The sequence below is a fragment of the Pseudophryne corroboree genome, chromosome 7 (genome assembly GCF_028390025.1).
Source record: "Pseudophryne corroboree isolate aPseCor3 chromosome 7, aPseCor3.hap2, whole genome shotgun sequence".
Taxonomy (NCBI): Eukaryota; Metazoa; Chordata; class Amphibia; order Anura; family Myobatrachidae; genus Pseudophryne; species Pseudophryne corroboree.
Genome location: NC_086450.1, coordinates 346694086 through 346716385, shown reverse-complemented (window position 1 = coordinate 346716385; position 22300 = coordinate 346694086). Strand labels below are relative to the sequence as shown.

The following is a 22300-nucleotide window of genomic DNA, read 5'->3' as shown; positions in this document are numbered from 1 at the left end:
GCCAAAGAATTGCTTACACATACTTAGTATATATCCATCTTAAAAAGTTATTTTTGTTGTTAACATTTTGGATGTTTAATCCTTTTGGTTGTTTTCTTTCTGTACTCTCCCCCCATTAAAATAAAATTGGAAAAAGGTATGTATAGAGTAAAAATCACCTGGCATTTGCATTATTGCCCTCGTTTGCATTGTAGATCTAATATGTGAATGTCCAGGGTAAGGCATCACCATAGCCTCAACTGTACATTGCTACGACTTGTACAGCGGCGGTGGATCCACAATTACTTGATTTTAGTTCTGCTGATCTCCCAGAGGGGATATTTAAAAAGTCAGACTGTATTGCTATGTAAGATACAGGAAAATATGCTATGTTAAGCTGCAAGTGCAGTTTCTTTACTACTCAGCTGATACTATGGTAGTAACTTTTGTTTTATACTACGCAGCAGAAACTAATAATATTTTTTACTAACCAGAAGATTCTAGTAACTACTGTATTTTATACCAATAACTATTTGATCCTGTCAATAATAGGAAAGCAATAAAAACAGGTAATGTTAGGTAAATTAGCCAGTGTCTTATTACCAGTACCCAATATAAACAGTATATGGTATTTTAAATTGAAGACTCACATAACAGTAGCCAAACGGTACTTAAAGCATAGTATTGTAGCTTAGAGAACAAACATAAAAAAAAAACTATGAATGATGATATTATCAAAATACTATTAATTAGTACCCTGAGATCATGGTATAAGTCAATTTCCCAGCACCCTCTCCCCCTCTCGGCCTCGGATGAGGCCGAAAGGGGGAGAGGAGCAGGTATTACTTTTACGGGCCTAGGCCTGTTGGAGGGGTCTGGTGGGGGCCAAGCTTTTCCCCATCTGTAATACTTCTCCTCTCAACCCTCTACCCCTGCGTCCAAGTCTGTACAGCACTGCCTTATTTGCTACTGTATCTGCGCTGCTATACAGCGGTAGTGGGCCAAGAGGAGTAGCGCTTCAGGTGGGCCCCAGAATCATCCCCCCCACCCGCGTGCCAAGTGCACAAACTATTTTGTTAGTGTTTTTTGGTGAGAGGTCATGATCACGACTCCTGGATTTGCCCTCTCCCAATACCTGGGCCTGTCTGAGCTCTCGATGGCCCTGTTTCCCAGAAAGACAAATGGGGAGAGGTCGCAAGCATTGGAGAGTGATACAGTAAAAAAGTTGTCCAAAGCTGATTGGTTGCTCCATTTTGGGTTCTCCATTATACCACTCTCCAGGCCTTGATACATCTACCACACTGAAATTATTTCTATCGATCTATATATTGCATCGTAGGTTTATTTTGTGTATAATCATTATAATACACAAAGGACATGAAACATAAATGCATCATAACCAAAAAAAAATAACATTTGATTTTATTTTAATAAATTATGTGTTAATCATAAGAGATAACAGATTTTCAGAACATCAACATCACTTAACATCTTAAAATAGTTTGTCTAACCTGTGTAATTGTTCCTATAAGGCACATAAAGTTTTATTTTGTGCAAATACATCATGCCAATTACTTATTATTAGACTTGCTGGATAGTTAGTTTGGCTTATATAAACCTCTTTTGGCATATTTAAAAAAAAACAAAAAACAGTTGTTTTGTATCATTCACCCTCTCCCGTTGTGGCTCATGTAGAGATGAATGCAATATATGCCAACATTTGGTGTATTCACGCAATATTTGTCTAATATACAGCGTGCATGCATCTTGTGCAAATTAGGTAAAATGCTTACTTTGCAAAATATATTGATTTCCCTTTTCCATAGGCTATAGAAGGTCTGTGCTGATCATCAGCATCTGCATAGATCATCCACCAGGGGGAAGCAGCTGCCATAGATATGATTCCTAAGAGGGATAGATGTGGCTGCTTTCCTCCACTACGTACATAAGGAACCCCCTTGCTGTACTTAAACTACTCCAGCCTGCCCCTTCTCTACCCCGTTCTACCTCTCTAAATGTGTGTTCACCTCAGCATAAGTCCCTATATGGTCAATACAGAAGTTCAATGTCTGTCAGATCAGTCCTGCACCATTAACAGTAGAGATCTGTCACTCCATCTGTGCTTGCTGTCTTGCTTTCATAGCCATTGCCAAGGCATCTGATGTTTTCTGACCCCTTGGCTGTTGTCTGTCAAACTCATCCATTTGCCTTACTCTGTTATTTGCCTCTGAAGTATTTGCCCTCATCTCCATTGTATCTCTTGGTTCTGCACTGTACGGTGGTTGCTGCTGCTCATGTTCAGCCTGTTGCCTCGCTCTCATCAACATCTCCATTGTATCTCTGCGGTCTGCAGTGTGACGTGGTTGCTGTTCCTCATGTTCACTCTGTTGCCTTGCCCTCATCACCATCTCCATAGAATCGCTAGATTCTTCACTGTACTGAGATTGCTGCTCCTCATGTTCAGCCTGTTGCCTTGCTCTCATAAGCATTGCCATTGTATCTGAAGCCTCAACATTTTCATTGAATGCTCTCCTATTCAGCTCTGGGGATTCTCCTTCTGAGTCTGCCTGCTGCCTTGCCCTCATTGCAAGTGCCAGGGCATCAGATGTACCAGTTCCATACGGTACGGCTTCTGTGATGGACAAATAAAAGAAATGTACTTAGAATGTTTCCGAAAAACATTAAAACACAATTTTTTTCCCAAAGAATACAGAAGAGTGTAAAAATGAACATATACTACAATGTTGTGACCAGTCTTCAGAGCACTCTTACCTGCTGTGGCTATGTCAATTGAGAAGACTAAACTGCCAATGAGCTGCAGCGACCCATTGCAGCCACTCAGACATTTATTTTTAATCATCTAAAATTCTGCTGATAGCCTGCCATGAACTTACTATATAGATGTGGACAAATTTGTTGATACCCTTACTTCATAATGAAACAATGCTTCATTTCTTCTGAAAAGTGATGGAATTAAAAGCTATTCTCTAATTTATACCTGCATGCATTTGCTCCATCATAGAATAAAGCAATGAAAGTGTGAAAGGAGAAAAAATATTGCTTATTCTCACCAAGAATTTGGCCTATACAAATTTGTTAAAGACAATTGGATTATAGGGATATTTAAAACTAATTGCTTCCTTGAAGTAGTATCACACATGTCTTCAATCTTCTAATCCAGGGGTGTCAAACTCAAATTCATCGGGGGCTGCATCAGCAGTTTGGTCCCCATCAAAGGGCCGGTTGTATCTGTAGGTCTATGTGTCCAGAGAGAGCGCGAGGGGGGAGATGCAGAGAGAGAGCGCGAGGGGGGAGACGCAGAGAGAGAGCGCGAGGGGGGAGACGCAGAGAGAGAGCGCGAGGGGGGAGACGCAGAGGGGGGAGAGACGGAGAGAGGAGCAGAGAGAGGGGGAGACAGAGAGGGGAAATGGATAGTGAGGAGATAGGGATAGAGAGGGGGGAGAGACGGAGAGAGAAAGGGGGGAGACAGACAGAGAGCGAGAAAGGAGGAGAGACGGAGAGTGGGGGGAGACAGAGAGGAAGGAGATGCATAGAGGGGATACATGAAGAGAGAGGGGGGGCAGAGGAGCGAGAGAGAGGAGGAGCAGCACTTTCCACTTGTACAACAATAGTATTGCATTTTCCTGCCTGGCATCAGTAGTGCTTACAATCAGGGGCTGTCACTGTGCATGGAGATGGCTGCCAGTGACTCTATGCATCCCTCCCATGAACTTTTGGCGCTGGTGACAATCAGGACCGGGGTGTAACAGCCAGGTGTCCGTGTGAACAGCAATAGAGAGAGGGACTTGGAATAGTTAAACAAGTCGGGCACATGCAGCATTTGAGTCTATGGTGGAGGAGCTGAAAGCAGAGCATCTCCTACTCCCCCTCCGGCCGGGAGTCGGGACCCGAGTCACTGACTGTGCAGTGACTGTCTTAATGCACAGGGCTCCGGGGCACTGGTGGTGGGCAGACAGGCGCAGCGTTGGTGGCGGCATTAAATGAGTTAGTGAGACTCATTGTAATGCCGGAAGCTCGGGGACCTGAACCAGCCCCCACCGCGGGAACAGTCAGCCCCCCTGTCACCGCTGATTGTAACAGCTCAGAGCTAAAGCAGCATCACCACCCGGAGCTGGCCGCGGGATCACGGAGTACCCAGCCCCGATCCCCGGCTGCGGAACACTGGCAGCTCTCAGACCCCAACACCCTCCTCCAGCCGCAGGTTATCCACTGTCCGAAGCACAACTCACCAAATCGAGGAGAGCTGCGCCATCAAGTCCGCACTGGCAAGGCTCCACCTCCTATTTTTAAAGTTTGCAGCCGGGCCACAGAGCCATCAATCAATCTGGCAGGCTAGGGATTGGCTGCAGCGAAGCGCGTCCCACGGACCCACCCATGTTTGAAATGTGAGTCCGCGGGCCATCAGACGAGGTCTGGCGGGCCGGATTTGGCCCGCGGGCCTTGTGTTTGACACCCCTGTTCTAATCAGTCTTTCAGCCTATTTAAACAGAGAAAATAAGTCACTCTGCTGTTTGGTACCATCATGTGCACCACACTGGACATGTACCAGAGAATGTAAAGGAGAAAGCTGTCTAAGGAGATCAGAAAGAAAATTATTGACCAGTGTGTTTGATGGGCCTGTGACTACAGTTCCAAATAATATTAAGAAGTTTACGAAATTTAAAGTCCAAGAGAAAATTGTTCCTTGAAAGGGATCAGGGAACCAAGAAGTAACCTCTTTGTGGGGGCACTCTTAAACAAATATTTAATTTAAAACGTAACTTTTATTAAGTCAAGGATTAAAAAACTAGATATAATACTTAGCCTTTTCCAAACATGAAAAATATATATAGAATAATTAAGTATAAGAACAAATTAAATATACTCAAAAATTGAGAGTTCTTGGTCTTTTCTAATCAGGCCACATAGTGTGAATCGCCCATAGGTGAAAATATATAGTGTCTTGTGAGAAAGAACAAAACAATCAAAATATTCGTGTAATTTCTCTTGGTACAATTAAATGTTAAGAAAAATGGTCGGACAGATAATCATATTCTGACCTAACGGCAAGTAAAGAAATTCATAGCGGGACATCCAGGTAGCAGCTTATAATTCTTTAAGAAAAAGATAGTGTCTTGCACATTAAACTAAACCGTAATACATGTCACTTCTTATTGTAGTGAGATTGTCATAAATATTGTGACTGAAGATATATATTCTCAAATATCTATAGGTGAATAATATCCTTATATATATGAGTAAAACATGCATTCACTGAAGACATAATTAATTGTTTTCACTAATGAGAAAAAAGGAGAGAAACATATAGACAATTCCTGCGGATCAACGTAATCATATGATTATCTGTAAGAGACCAATTGATTTAGGAGTATAGATTGATAATTTTTACAGACAACACGAAGAAGGTAATATCTGAACAATGATAGTAATCATATGATTATCTGTGAGAGACCAATTAATTTGAAAGTATGAGTTGATAATTTTTACAAACAACACAAAGGAGGTAATATCTGAACAATGATAATCTCCCTATGAATCAGACCATGAAACATGGTCCTGCAATCAATATAAGGAGTCCAAACACTCCATGAATTGTTACCGTTTGTTCTAAAGTAAGAGATGTAACAAAAAATCTATTCCAAACAAAAAGAGATAACATTAATTAAAGTTTATCTGTAACAAATAGCAGGATGCAAATATAAACTCACCAGAATATGTTTCTAGCAAGAAAAAGCTCCTAAATGCATGATAGGGAGAATAATAATCGATCTCTTTAGCATGGTAAATTGTCTAAGTAGTCTCCCGTTTATAGATAGTAAAAGAGCCCGTACCATATGTCAGGCCAACCTCTGCTGCCTTCCCATGTGTGTGCGGACACACAGTGAATGAGAGGTGAGAGAGCCGGTCCGACGGTAACGGGCTGAAGAAAGAAAGAAGTGGTTCGTCTGTCACCCGCTGCGGCACCCTGCAACCCTGTTAACCGTAGTCAGCGCAGAGTGAGCAGGAGTAGCCCGGCGGGTGATGAGAGTTCACTGAAATACCTAATGGGGATAAGGTGTCCCCATATACAGCTGCTGCGGCTGGCGTCTCCGTCCGTGCCGCGGTCCGGACCCAGTAACGTCTCTCAGGATTCCGGTAATAGCGTCATGTGACGCTCAAGAACAGAACGTACGTTTCACCCTGCGGCGGGCTTGATCACCTTCTGCCTAAGTGGTAAATCCCTTCATGGGGATTTAAATGATCCTGACCCAATCATGGCTTAGTTGGATATGTGATTGACAGCTAAGCCGTCCAATAGAGAAGTAATTAAATCATTGGTTTCCATATGGTCCAAGAATTACACTAATTGAATAAGGAGGTTTAGAAATGAAAGATTCCTGTTGCTGGTTATAGACACTTTATGGAATTTAAAGGGGTAAGAAAAATTAGACAAATATAAGATACTTATGTCTATAGTGAGAATTATAAAAATAATATTAATGATAACAAAAAATATATAAATAAAATTAATAAGATAATAATAAATAATATTGATAATGGAAATAATAATAATGAAAATTATATGTATATAATAAATAATGAGAATTAAATGGTAATCAATTATAGTAATTGGATAGAAAATAATAGGTATCCTGGAAATGATAATGAATATTGTATTATGATTAGAAACAGAAAAATAAGGAGAAAATTATTATGATAAAAATAAGACATATTGAATAATAAATGGAATAAACATCGAAAAACTGAGTTTTTCGATGTTTATTCCATTTATTATTCAATATGTCTTATTTTTATCATAATAATTTTCTCCTTATTTTTCTGTTTCTAATCATAATACAATATTCATTATCATTTCCAGGATACCTATTATTTTCTATCCAATTACTATAATTGATTACCATTTAATTCTCATTATTTATTATATACATATAATTTTCATTATTATTATTTCCATTATCAATATTATTTATTATTATCTTATTAATTTTATTTATATATTTTTTGTTATCATTAATATTATTTTTATAATTCTCACTATAGACATAAGTATCTTATATTTGTCTAATTTTTCTTACCCCTTTAAATTCCATAAAGTGTCTATAACCAGCAACAGGAATCTTTCATTTCTAAACCTCCTTATTCAATTAGTGTAATTCTTGGACCATATGGAAACCAATGATTTAATTACTTCTCTATTGGACGGCTTAGCTGTCAATCACATATCCAACTAAGCCATGATTGGGTCAGGATCATTTAAATCCCCATGAAGGGATTTACCACTTAGGCAGAAGGTGATCAAGCCCGCCGCAGGGTGAAACGTACGTTCTGTTCTTGAGCGTCACATGACGCTATTACCGGAATCCTGAGAGACGTTACTGGGTCCGGACCGCGGCACGGACGGAGACGCCAGCCGCAGCAGCTGTATATGGGGACACCTTATCCCCATTAGGTATTTCAGTGAACTCTCATCACCCGCCGGGCTACTCCTGCTCACTCTGCGCTGACTACGGTTAACAGGGTTGCAGGGTGCCGCAGCGGGTGACAGACGAACCACTTCTTTCTTTCTTCAGCCCGTTACCGTCGGACCGGCTCTCTCACCTCTCATTCACTGTGTGTCCGCACACACATGGGAAGGCAGCAGAGGTTGGCCTGACATATGGTACGGGCTCTTTTACTATCTATAAACGGGAGACTACTTAGACAATTTACCATGCTAAAGAGATCGATTATTATTCTCCCTATCATGCATTTAGGAGCTTTTTCTTGCTAGAAACATATTCTGGTGAGTTTATATTTGCATCCTGCTATTTGTTACAGATAAACTTTAATTAATGTTATCTCTTTTTGTTTGGAATAGATTTTTTGTTACATCTCTTACTTTAGAACAAACAGTAACAATTCATGGAGTGTTTGGACTCCTTATATTGATTGCAGGACCATGTTTCATGGTCTGATTCATAGGGAGATTATCATTGTTCAGATATTACCTCCTTTGTGTTGTTTGTAAAAATTATCAACTCATACTTTCAAATTAATTGGTCTCTCACAGATAATCATATGATTACTATCATTGTTCAGATATTACCTTCTTCGTGTTGTCTGTAAAAATTATCAATCTATACTCCTAAATCAATTGGTCTCTTACAGATAATCATATGATTACGTTGATCCGCAGGAATTGTCTATATGTTTCTCTCCTTTTTTCTCATTAGTGAAAACAATTAATTATGTCTTCAGTGAATGCATGTTTTACTCATATATATAAGGATATTATTCACCTATAGATATTTGAGAATATATATCTTCAGTCACAATATTTATGACAATCTCACTACAATAAGAAGTGACATGTATTACGGTTTAGTTTAATGTGCAAGACACTATCTTTTTCTTAAAGAATTATAAGCTGCTACCTGGATGTCCCGCTATGAATTTCTTTACTTGCCGTTAGGTCAGAATATGATTATCTGTCCGACCATTTTTCTTAACATTTAATTGTACCAAGAGAAATTACACGAATATTTTGATTGTTTTGTTCTTTCTCACAAGACACTATATATTTTCACCTATGGGCGATTCACACTATGTGGCCTGATTAGAAAAGACCAAGAACTCTCAATTTTTGAGTATATTTAATTTGTTCTTATACTTAATTATTCTATATATATTTTTCATGTTTGGAAAAGGCTAAGTATTATATCTAGTTTTTTAATCCTTGACTTAATAAAAGTTACGTTTTAAATTAAATATTTGTTTAAGAGTGCCCCCACAAAGAGGTTACTTCTTGGTTCCCTGATCCCTTTCAAGGAACAATTTTCTCTTGTTATTCGTTTGTTTTTTGACCCTGGGGAGCACCACCAGCAGGATAATTTTTTTCTGTAATATTTTGACCAAATACTATCTCATATTGCTGGTTTTCTATTTATTTTTCATTATTTTAGGTTGTGCAGGACATCCCCTCTCTTCCGAAATTTAAAGTCCATAGGCTGTAGCCAACTGGATGCCACTGCAAGAGGTTATTTGTTTACAGATGAAAAAATTAAGCTTTCAAAAAAATAATAAGAATTTACTCACCGGTAATTCTATTTCTCGTAGTCCGTAGTGGATGCTGGGAACTCCGTAAGGACCATGGGGAATAGACGGGCTCCGCAGGAGACTGGGCACTCTAAAGAAAAGATTAGGTACTATCTGGTGTGCACTGGCTCCTCCCTCTATGCCCCTCCTCCAGACCTCAGTTAGGGAAACTGTGCCCGGACGAGCTGACATTACAAGGAAAGGAAATTTGAATCCAGGGTAAGACTCATACCAGCCACACCAATCACACCGTACAACTTGTGATAACCTTACCCAGTTAACAGTATGAACAACAACTGAGCCTCACTCAACGGATGGCTCATAACAATAACCCTTATTTAAGCAATAACTATATACACGTATTGCAGAAAGTCCGCACTTGGGACGGGCGCCCAGCATCCACTACGGACTACGAGAAATAGAATTACCGGTGAGTAAATTCTTATTTTCTCTGACGTCCTAGTGGATGCTGGGAACTCCGTAAGGACCATGGGGATTATACCAAAGCTCCCAAACGGGCGGGAGAGTGCGGATGACTCTGCAGCACCGAATGAGCAAACACAAGGTCCTCCTCAGCCAGGGTATCAAACTTGTAGAACTTTGCAAATGTGTTTGAACCCGACCAAGTAGCCGCTCGGCAAAGCTGTAAAGCCGAGACCCCTCGGGCAGCCGCCCAAGAAGAGCCCACCTTCCTTGTGGAATGGGCTTTTACTGATTTTGGATGCGGCAATCCAGCCGCAGAATGAGCTAGCTGAATTGTGCTACAGATCCAGCGCGCAATAGTTTGCTTTGAAGCAGGAGCACCCAGCTTGTTGGGTGCATGCAGGATAAATAGCGAGTCAGTCTTCCTGACTCCAGCCGTTCTGGAAACATATATTTTCAAAGCCCTGACTACGTCCAGTAACTTGGAGTCCTCCAAGACCCGAGTAGCCGCAGGCACCACAATAGGTTGGTTCAAATGAAACGATGATACCACCTTTGGGAGAAATTGGGGACGAGTCCTCAATTCTGCCCTGTCCATATGGAAGATCAGATATGGGCTTTTACATGACAAAGCCGCCAATTCCGACACACGCCTAGCCGATGCCAAGGCCAACAGCATGACCACTTTCCACGTGAGATACTTTAGTTCCACGGTCCTAAGTGGCTTAAACCAGTGGGATTTCAGGAAATCCAACACAACGTTAAGATCCCAGGGTGCCACTGGTGGCACAAAAGGGGGCTGAATATGCAGCACTCCCTTAACAAATGTCTGAACCTCAGGCAGTCAAGCCAGTTCTTTTTGAAAGAAAATGGATAGGGCCGAAATCTGGACCTTTATGGACCCCAATTTTAGGCCCATAGTCACACCTGACTGTAGGAAGTGCAGGAATCGACCCAGCTGGAATTCCTCTGTAGGGGCCTTCCTGGCCTCACACCAAGCAACATATTTCGCCATATACTGTGATAATGCTTTGCTGTCACATCTTTCCTAGCCTTTATCAGCATAGGAATAACTTCACCCGGAATGCCTTTTTCAGCTAGGATCCGGCGTTCAACCGCCATGCCGTCAAACGCAGCCGCGGTAAGTCTTGGAACAGACAGGGCCCTTGTTGCAGCAGGTCCTGTCTGAGAGGCAGAGGCCATGGGTCCACTCCTCTGTGCGCATTTCTTGCAGTTCCGGGTACCAAGTCCTTCTTGGCCAATCCGGAACAATGAGTATTGTTCTTATTCCTCTCTTTCTTACTATTCTCAGTACCTTGGGTATGAGAGGAAGAGGAGGAAACACATATACCGACTGGTACACCCACGGTGTCACTAGGGCGTCCACAGCTATCGCCTGAGGGTCCCTTGACCTGGCGCAATATCTTTTTAGCTTTTTGTTGAGGCGGGACGCCATCATGTCCACCTGTGGCAGTTCCCATCGCTTTGCGATCTGTGTGAAGACTTCTTGATGAAGTCCCCACTCTCCCGGGTGGAGGTCGTGTCTGCTGAGGAAGTCTGCTTCCCAGTTGTCCACTCCCGGAATGAACACTGCTGACAGTGCTTGCACGTGATTCTCCGCCCACCGAAGAATCTTTGTGGCTTCCGCCATTGCCATCCTGCTTCTTGTGCCGCCCTGGCGGTTTACATGGGCGACCGCCGTGATGTTGTCTGACTGAATCAGGACTGGCCGGTTTCGAAGCAGGGGCTCTGCTTGACTCAGGGCGTTGTAAATGGCCCTTAGTTCCAGTATATTTATGTGTAGAGAAGTCTCCAGACTTGACCACAGCCCTTGGAAGTTTCTTCCCTGAGTGACTGCCCCCCACCCTCGGAGGCTTGCATCCGTGGTCACCAGGACCCAGTCCTGTATGCCGAACCTGCGGCCCTCGAGAAGGTGAGCACTCTGCAGCCACCACAGAAGAGACACCCTGGCCCTTGGGGACAGGGTGATCAGCCGATGCATCTGAAGATGCGATCCGGACCACTTGTCCAACAGATCCCACTGAAAGATCCTCGCATGGAACCTGCCGAAGGGAATGGCTTCGTATGAAGCCACCATCTTTCCCAGGACTCGCGTGCAGTGATGCACCGATGCCTGTTTTGGTTTCAGGAGGTCCCTGACCAGAGATGCTAAGTCCTGGGCCTTCTCCACCGGGAGAAACACCTTCTTCTGTTCTGTGTCCAGAACCAGGCCCAGGAAAAGCAGACGCGTCGTAGGAATCAGCTGCGACTTTGGAACATTCAGAATCCAGCCGTGCTGTTGCAACACTTCCTGAGAGAGTGCTACGCTGATCAACAACTGCTCCCTGGACCTCGCCTTTATGAGGAGATCGTCCAAGTACGGGATAATTATAACTCCCTTCTGCCGAAGGAGTATCATCATTTTGGCCATTACCTTGGTAAATATTCTCGGTGCCGTGGACAGGCCAAACGGCAACGTCTGGAACTGGTAATGACAGTCCTGTACCACAAACCTGAGGTACTCCTGGTGAGGTGGGTAAATGGGGACATGCAAGTAAGCATCTTTGATGTCCAGCGACACCATAAAATCCCCCTCTTCCAGGCTTGCAATAACCGCTCTGAGCGATTCCATTTTGAACTTGAATTTCTTTATATAAGTGTTCAAGGATTTTAAATTCAGAATGGGTCTCACCGAACCGTCCGGTTTCGGTACCACAAACATTGTGGAATAGTAACCCCTTCCCTGTTGAAGGAGGGGGACCCTGACAATCACTTGCTGGAGGTACAGCTTGTGAATTGCCGCCAGTACTACCTCCCTTTCCATGGGGGAAGCTGGCAAGGCTGATTTGAGGTAACGGCGGGGAGGAGTCGCTTCGTATTCCAGCTTGTATCCCTGAGATACAATTTGTATAGCCCAGAGATCCACCTGTTAGCGAACCCACTGGTTGCTGAAGTTTCGGAGACGCGCCCCCACCGCACCTAGCTCCGCCTATGGAGCCCCAACGTCATGCGGTGGACTTAGTGGAAGCAGGGGAGGACTTTTGTTCCTGGGAACTGGCTGCATGGTGCAGCTTCTTACCTCTACCCCTGCCTCTGGCAAGAAAGGATGCGCCCCTGACCCTCTTGCCTTTTTGGGAACGAAAGGACTGCATTTGATAATACGGTGCTTTCTTAGGCTGTGAGGAAACCTGAGGCAAGAAGAAAGTCGACTTTCCAGCTGTCGCTGTAAACACGAGGTCCGACAGACCGTCCCCAAACAATTCCTCACCCTTATAAGGCAAAACCTCCATGTGTTTTTTAGAATCAGCATCTCCTGTCCATTGCCGAGTCCATAAGACCCTCCTGGCAGAAATGGACATAGCATTAATTCTAGAGCCCAGCAGGCAAATGTCCCTCTGAGCATTCCGCATATATAAGACGACGTATTTGATATGGCCCAGGGTTAGCAAAACAGTATCTCTGTCGAGGGAATCTATGTCGTCTAACAGAGTATCTGTCCACGCTGCTACAGCACTACACATCCAGGCTGAAGCAATAGCAGGTCTCAGTAGAGTACCAGAGTGTGTATACACTGACTTCAGGATAGCTTCCTGCTTTCTATCCGCAGGCTCCTTTAGGGCGGCCGTATCCTGAGACGGCAGGGCCACCTTTTTAGATAAGCGTGTCAGTGCCTTGTCCACCCTAGGGGATGTTTCCCAACGTAACCTGTCCGTTGGCGGGAAAGGGTACGCAATCAGTAACCTCTTAGAAATCACTAATTTCTTATCAGGGGAACTCCACGCTTCTTCACACAATTCATTTAATTCATCAGATGGGGAAAAGTCACTGGCTGCTTTTTCTCCCCAAACATATAAACCCTCTTGGTATTAACAGGGTTAATCTCAGAAATGTGTAATACATCTTTCATTGCAATAATCATGTATCGGATGGCCTTGGTCATTTTAGACTGTAAATGTGCCTCATCATCGTCGACACTGGAGTCGGACTCCGTGTCGACATCTGTGTCAACCATCTGAGATAGAGGGCGTTTATGAGCCCCTGACGGTTTCTGAGTCGCCTGGGCAGGCGCGGGCTGAGACCCCGGCTGTCCCAAGGCTGCAGCGTCATCAAACCTTTTATGTAAGGAGTTTACATTGTCATTTAAGACCTTCCACGTATCCATCCAATCAGGTGTCGGCCCCGACGGGGGCGACACCACACTTATCTGCCCTTGCTCCGCCTCCACGTAACCTTCCTCATCAAACATGTCGACACAACCGTACCGACACACCGCACACACACAGGGAATGCTCAGACTGAGGACAGGACCCCACAAAGTCCTTTGGGGAGACAGAGAGAGAGTATGCCAGCACACACCACAGCGCTATATAACACAGGGATTCTCACTGATAATAAGTGATTTACCCAATAGCTGCTTTATATGTCTTATTTGCGCCTAAATTTATGTGCCCCCCCTCTCTTTTTAAACCGTCTTGTACCTGGATACTGCAGGGGAGAGCCTGCGGAGCTGCTTCCAGCGGAGCTGTGAAGAGAAAATGGCGCTGGTGTGCTGAGGAAGAAGGCCCCGTCCCCTCAGTGGCGGGCTTCTGTCCCGCTTTCTGTGTGAAAAAATGGCGGGGTTTTTTACATATATACAGTGCCAGACTGTATATATGTATTTTTATGCCAAAAGGTACTTCAATTGCAGCCCAGGGCGCCCCCCCACCAGCGCCCTGCACCCTACAGTGATCGGAGTGTGTAAGTGTGCTGGGAGCAATGGCGCACAGCTGCGGTGCTGTGCGCTACCTTAATGAAGACAGGAGTCTTCAGCCGCCGATTTCGTCGTCTTCAAGCTTCTGTTCTTCTGGCTCTGCGAGGGGGACTGCGGCGCGTCTCCGGGAACGGACGATCGAGGACAGGTGCCTGTGTTCGAACCCTCTGGAGCTAATGGTGTCCAGTAGCCTAAGAAGCACAAGCTAGCTGCAAGCAGGTAGGTTTGCTTCTCTCCCCTTAGTCCCACGTAGCAGTGAGTCTGTTGCCAGCAGAAGCTCACTGAAAATAAAAAACCTAATAAATACTTTCTTTACTAGTAAGCTCAGGAGAGCCCACTAGGAGCACCCAGCTCTGGCCGGGCACAGATTCTAACTGAGGTCTGGAGGAGGGGCATAGAGGGAGGAGCCAGTGCACACCAGATAGTACCTAATCTTTTCTTTAGAGTGCCCAGTCTCCTGCGGAGCCCGTCTATTCCCCATGGTCCTTACGGAGTTCCCAGCATCCACTAGGACGTCAGAGAATATACTGTGAATTATAAAGGAGGCTTGGTTATGTTTTGGGGCTGCTTAGCTGTGTCTGGCTTGAGGTGCCTTGAATCTGTACAGGGTGCAATGACTATCAAGGCATTCTGGAGCAAAACATACTGCCCAGTATCCTCACTGTCTCAGTCACAGGTTGTGGGTCCTCCAACAGCACAATGATCCAAAACACACAGCTAAAAGCAACCAAGAATGGATAAGAATAGAACATTGTACAGCGCAGAAACATGCAGTATGGAGAAGGCACCCATCAAACCTGAGACTGCTGGAGCAGTTTGCCGAGGAAGAGTAGTCAAACTACGTGCTGAAAGGTGCAGAAGTCCCACTGACAGCTACAGAAATCGCAAGATTGCATCTGAAGGTTGTGCAACACAATATTAGGTTAAGAGTCCAATCATTTTTTACCATGCCATTTTCATTTACTTTATTATTTGAAATATTCTATTGCAAAACAAATATCCAATGCAAAGTGTGATTTATATTATTATGATAATGGCTGCCAATTACTTTTGCCAGTTTCAAGTTGTTTCAGAGAAAAATATGGGATCTCCTGTTTTCGTGTAAGGGTACCAACAAATTTGCTGTTTACCCCATGCCAGTAAATCACACCTAAACACATGCAGGTATCAAATGTTCACTAATAACAGTTGCCAGCTGAAGAATGTTGTGAGTATGCTGCTGGTTATGTCTAAGGCAGACATTTACGTAGGCACATTTACACAAATAGGTATGTTTTATGCAGCCATATTTTGAGGTTAGTAATTTACATTAAGAATCTTCCTGCAGTGACATACGGGTATAGTATGGTATGCCGGCGGCCGGGCTCCCGGCGACCAGCATACCGCTGCGGGCACGGTAGCGCGATACGCGCGCCACGCTATTTATTCTCCCTCCAGGGGGGTCGTGGACCCCCAAGAGGGAGATAAAGTGTCGGTATACCGGCTGTCGGGATTCCGGCGCCGGTGTACTGTGCGCTGGGATCCCGACAGCCGGCAAACTGAAGACCACCCGTGACATACCAGTTTGATGTTTGGGGATATCTGTATCATTACTGTAAATGCTCCTAGATCTGTACAGGAGTACTCACTCAGTGTTCTCATCCTACCTAGGCAGCAGACTCCAAACTATCGCCAAAGCTTTAAACTCTTTATATGTTGTAAACAAAGACATAATTAACTGTTATTATTACTCTGATTTTGTGAATAATTCTCAACAGCACTCTACTATCTACCACATTAGTTAGGTCTGCTGCAAGTTATTCCTATAATAATGTTTCAGCATAATTTTATATAATACAGGTTGAGTATCCCTTATCCAAAATGCTTGGGACCGGAGGTATTTTGGATATCGGATTTTTCCGTATTTTGGAATAATTGCATACCATAATGAGATCTTATGATGATGGGACCTAAATCTAAGCACAGAATGCATTTATGTTACATATACACCCTAAACACACAGCCTGAAGGTAATTTTAGCCAATATTTTTTATAACTTTGTGCATTAAACAAAGTGTGTCTACATTCACACATTTAATTTATGTTTCATATACACCTTATATACACAGCCTGAAGGTCATTTAATACAATATTATTAATAACTTTGTGTATTAAACAAAGTTTGTGTACATTGAGCCATCAAAAAACAAAGGTTTCACTATCTCACTCTCACTCAAAAAAGTCCGTATTTCGGAATATTCCGTATTTCGGAATATTTGGATATGGGATACTCAACCTGTAATTTTATTATATTTTATTTATATAATTTTTATATAATTTTATATACTACGTTGAGATCCAAAAAGTGCCACAGGAGGCACAAAAAGGAGGCTGAATATGTAGTACTCCTTTAACCAAAGTCTGAACTTCAGGCAGTGAAGCCAGTTCTTTCTGGAAGAAATTCGACAGAGCCGAAATCTGGACCTTGATGGACCCCAATTTGAGGCCCAAACGTCACCCCTGCTTGCAGGAAGTGCAGGAATCGACATAGTTGAAATTCCTCCGTCGGGGCCTTCATGGCCTCCCACCAAGCAACAAATCTTCGCCAAACGCAGCGATAATGTCTTGCGGTGACATCTTTCCTGGCTATGATCAGGGTAGGGATGACTTCCTTCGGAATACCCTTTTCCTTTAGGATCCGGTGTTCTACCGCCATGCCGTCAAACGCAGCCGCGGTAAGTCTTGGAACAGACAGGGTCCCTGCTGCAGCAGGTCTTGTCTGAGCGGCAGAGGCCAAGGGTCCTCTGCCAGCATCTCTTGAAGTTCCGGGTACCAAGCTCTTCATGGCCAATCCGGAACCCCGAGTATGGTTTTCACTCCTCGCCTTCTTATTATTCTCAGTACCTTGGGTATGAGAGGTAGAGGAGGAGACACATAAACCGACTGGTACACCCATGGTGTCACTAGAGCGTCCCCAGCGATCGCCTGAAGGTCCCTTGACCTGGCGCCATATCTTTTCAACTTCTTGTTGAGGCGGGATGCCATCATGTCCACCCGTGGTCATTCCCAACGGTTTACCCGCATTTGGAAAACTTCTGGATGAAGTCCCCATTCTCCTGGGTGTAGGTCGCCCATCGGAGAATCCTTGTGGCTTCTGCCATCGCCATCCTGCTTCTTGTGCCGCCCTGTCTGTTTACATGGGCGACCGCCGTGATGTCGTCTGATTGGATCAGTACCGGCTGGTTCTAAAGCAGGGGCCTTGCTTGGCTTAGGGTATTGTAAATGGCCCTTAGCTGCAGAATATTTATGTGAAGCGAAATCTCCTTGGAAATATCTTCCCTGTGTGACTGCACCCCAGCCCCGAAGGCTGGCATCCGTGGTCACCAGGACCCAGTCCTGTATTCCGAATCTGCGGCCCTCTAGTAGATGAGCCCTCTGCAGCCACCACAGCAGCTACACCCTGTTTCTTGCTGACAGGGTTATCCGCTGTTGTATCTGTAGATGGGACCCGGACCATTAGTCCCACAGGTCCCACTGGAACGTCCTTGCGTGGAGTCTTCCGAATGGAATTATGCTTCGTACGAAGCTACCATTTTTCCCAGGACTCGTGTGCATTGATGTACCGACACCTGTCCTGGTTTTAGGATGTCTCTGACTAGAGATGACAACTCCTCGGCTTTTTCCACTGGAAGAAACACTCTTTTCTGGTCTGCGTTCAGAAACATTCCCAGGAACAGAAGACGTGTCGTCGGTACCAGCTGTGACTTTGGAATATTGAGAATCCAGTCGTGCTGTTGTAGCACTTCTGCTACCCCCACTACCAACTGTTCTTTGGACCTCGCCTTTATCAGGAGATCGTCCAAGTACGGGAAAATAAAAACTTTCTTCTTGCGAAGGAGTATCGTCACTTCGGCCATTACCTAGGTAAAGACCTTCGGTGCCGTGGACAACTCCAACGGCCGCGTCTGGAACTGATAGTGACAGTCCTGTACCACATATCTGAGGTACTCCTGGTGAGGGGGGTAAATGGGGACATGCAGGTACGCATCCTTGATGTCCAGGGAGACCCTGTAATCCCCCTCGTCCAGGCTCGTAATAACCGCCCTGAGCGATTCCATCTTGAACTTGAATCTTCTGATATAAAAGTTTAAGTATTTTAATTTCAAGATGGGTCTCACCGAACCGTTTCGGTACCACAACCACTGTGGAATAGTAACCCCTTCCTTGCTGAAGGAGGGGTACCTTGACAATCACTTGTTGTGATTATAGTGTTGAATATCCACCAACACCGTCTCCCTGGCAGAGGGAGGTGCCGGTAAGGCAGATTTTAGGAAACGGCGGGGGGAAGAACGTCTCGAACTCCAGCCTGTACCCCTGAGATCCTGCTTGAAGGACCCAGGGATCCATGTGAGAGAGCCCACTGTCCGCTGAAATATCTGAGACGGGCCCCCACCGTACCCGGGTCCGCCTGAGCAGCCCCAGCACCATGCTGTGGACCTACCGGACGCAGGGAGGACTTCTGCTCTTGGGAACTAGCTGTGTGTTGCAGCTTTTTTCCTCTACCTTTGCCTCTCGGCAGAAAGGATGAGCCTCTAGCCCTCTTGCTTTTCTGGGGCCGAAAGGACTGTACTTGATGATACGGTGCTTTTCTTTGTTGTGGGGTAGCCTGTGGCAAAAAAATCGATTTCCCAGCAGTAGCTGTGGAAACGAGGACTGAAAAACTATCCCCAAACAGTTTTACCCCCTTATAGGACAACTTCCATGTGCCGATTCGAGTCGGCATCGCCTGACCATTGTCAAGTCCATAACCCCCGTCTGGCGGCAATGGACCTAGCGCTTATTTTTGATGCCAGCCGGCAAATATCCCTCTGAGCATCACGCATGTATAAGACCACGTCTTTTATATGCTCTATTTTCAGCAAAATATTGTCCCTATCCATAGTTATTTTCCAACAGGGAATCTGACCACGCAGCGGGAGCACTGCACATCCATGCCGAAGCAACGGCTGGTCGCAATATAATGCCCTAGTGTGTGACCATATCTTATAGGGTAACCTCCTGCTTTCTATCAGCAGGTTCCTTCAGGGCGGCCGTATCCGGAGACGGTAGTGCCACCTTTTCTGATAAGCGTGTAAGCGCTGTATCTACCCTATGGGGTGTTTCCCCGCGTGACCTATCCTCTGGCGGGAAAGGGTACGCTGCCAATAACCGTTGTGGAAATTATCAATTTCTTACCGGGGGAAGACCACTCTTCCTCACACACCTCATTTAATTTCTCAGATGCAGGAAAAACTACTAATAGTTTTCTCTCACCAAACACAATACCCTTTTATGTGGTACCTGGGGTATAATCATAAATGTGTAATACATTTTTCATTGCCTCAATCCTGTAACGGGTGGACCTATTTGGAGGGTACACCAGTCTCATCGATGTCGACACTGGAGTCAGTATCCGTGTCGACATCTGTGTCTGTTATTTGAGGTAGCGGGCGATTTTAAAGCCCCCCATGACATTTGAGACGCTGGAACAGGCACAAGCTGAGTAGCCGGCTGTTCCGTGTCGTCGACCTTTTATTTAATGAGTTGACACTTTCACATAATCCTTCCATAAGTTCAACCACCCCGGTGTCGACCCCGCAGGGGGTGACAACATATTTACAGGCATTCGCTCCGCCTCCACCTCATTATCCTCCACATACCTGTCGACACAGCCGTACCGACACACAGCACACACACAGGGAATGCTCTGATAGAGGACAGGACCCCAGAAAGCCCTTTGGGGAGACAGAGGGAGAGTATGCCAGCACACACCAGGGCGCTATATATCACAGGGATAGCACCTATAAAAAAGTGTTTTCCCTTATAGCTGCATATATTTGTATACTGCGCCTAAATTGTGCCCCCCCTCTCTTTTTAACCCTTTCTGTAGTGTATTAACTGCAGGGGAGAGCCAGGGAGCTTCCCTCCAACGGAGCTGTGAGGGAAAATGGCGCCAGTGTGCTGAGGAGATAGGCTCCGCCCCCTTCTCGGCGGACTTTTCTCCCGCATTTTTCTGAAATCTGGCAGGGGTTAATATACATCCATATAGCCCTGGGGGTTATATGTGATGTATTTTTGCCAGCCAAGGTGTTTATATTGCTGCTCAGGGCGCCCCCCCCCAGCGCCCTGCACCCATCAGTGACCGGAGTGTGTGGTGTGCATGAGGAGCAATGGCGCACAGCTGCAGTGCTGTGCGCTACCTTGGTGAAGACTGATGTCTTCTGCCGCCGATTTTCCAGACCTCTTCTTGCTTCTGGCTCTGTAAGGGGGCCGGCGGCGCGGCTCTGGGACCGGACTCCGAGGCTGGGCCTGTGTTCGGTCCCTCTGGAGCTAATGGTGTCCAGTAGCCTAAGAAGCCCAAGCTGGCTGCAAGCAGGCAGGTTCGCTTCTTCTCCCCTTAGTCCCTCGATGCAGTGAGCCTGTTGCCAGCAGGTCTCACTGAAAATAAAAAACCTAAAACTAACTTTTTCTAAGAAGCTCAGGAGAGCCCCCTAGATTGCACCCAGCTCGGTCGGGCACAAAAATCTAACTGAGGCTTGGAGGAGGGTCATAGGGGGAGGAGCCAGTGCACACCAGGTAGTCCTAAAGCTTTCTTTTTTGTGCCCAGTCTCCTGCGGAGCCGCTATTCCCCATGGTCCTTACGGAGTTCCCAACATCCACTAGGACGTCAGAGAAATACGGGGGACAAAAGACGTAGGGATCCCCCGTATTTTTAACACCAGCACCGGGCTCCACTAGCTGGAGAGATAATGCCACAGCCGGGGGACACTTTTATATCGGTCCCTGCGGCCGTGGCATTTAATACCCAACTAGTCACCCCTGGCCAGGGTACCCTGGAGGAGTGGGGACCCCTTAAATCAAGGCCCCCCCCCCCCCCCTCCAGCCACCCAAGGGCCAGGGGTGAAGCCCGAGGCTGTCCCCCCCATCCATGGGCTGCGGATGGGGGGCTGATAGCCTTGTGACAAATAAAAGAATATTGTTTTTTGCAGCAGAACTACAAGTCCCAGCAAGCCTCCCCTGCAAGCTGGTACTTGGAGAACCACAAGTACCAGCATGCGGGGGGGAAACGGGCCCGCTGGTACCTGTAGTTCTTCTGCAAAAAAAAATACCCAAATAAAAACAGGACACGCACACCGTGAAAGTAAAACTTTATTACATACATGCCGACACACACATACTTACCTATGTTCACACGCCGACTCTGTCCACGTCTCCAAGATGAATCCATGGTGTACCTGAAAATAAAATTATACTCACCTAAATCCAGTGTAGCTGTCCTGTTCTTTTTTGTAATCCACGTACTTGGCAAAAAAACAAACAGCATACCCGAACCACGCACTGAAAGGGGTCCTATGTTTACACATGGGACCCCTTTCCCCGAATGCTGAGACCCCCCGTGACTCCTGCCACAGAGGGTCCCTTCAGCCAATCAGGGAGCACCACGTCGTGGCACTCTCCTGATTGGCTATGCGCGTCTGAGCTGTCAGACAGCGCATCGCACAGCCGCTCCATTATCTTCAATGGTGGGAACTTTGCGGTCTGCGGTGAGGTTACTCGCGGTCAGCGGCTGACCGCATGTATGTAATAAAGTGTCGGCATGTATGTAATAAAGTGTCGGCATGTATGTAATAAAGTTTTACTTTCACGGTGTGCGTGTCCTGTTTTTATTTGGGTATTTTTTTTGCAGAAGAACTACAGGTACCAGCGGGCCCGTTTCCCCCGCATGCTGGTACTTGTGGTTCTCCAAGTACCCGCGTGCGGGGGAGGCTTGCTGGGACTTGTAGTTCTGCTGCAAAAAACAATATTCTTTTATTTGTCACAAGGCTATCAGCCCCCCATCCGCAGCCCTTGGATGGGGGGGACAGCCTCGGGCTTCACCCCTGGCCCTTGGGTGGCTGGAGGGGGGGACCCCTTGATTTAAGGGGTCCCCACTCCTTTAGGGTACCCCGGCCAGGGGTGACTAGTTGGGGATTTGATGCCACGGCCGCAGGGACCGATATAAAAGTCCTCCGGCTGTGGCATTATCTCTCCAGC

The 22300-nt window shown here is 45.6% G+C and overlaps 1 protein-coding gene across 3 annotated transcripts in view; it reads right to left on the bottom strand.

Moving 5' to 3' along the window:
- Positions 1-1408: 1408 nt before the first annotated feature.
- The window catches only part of TMC5 (transmembrane channel like 5), a 383751-nt gene continuing 362859 nt past the window's right edge, over positions 1409-22300 (bottom strand). For all 3 annotated transcript variants that reach the window (XM_063934401.1, XM_063934400.1, XM_063934399.1), the window contains one exon: positions 1409-2611. In XM_063934401.1, the coding sequence (XP_063790471.1) occupies positions 2088-2611 (524 nt within the window). In that variant the 3' untranslated portion in view covers positions 1409-2087. The remainder of the gene's footprint in view (positions 2612-22300) is intronic.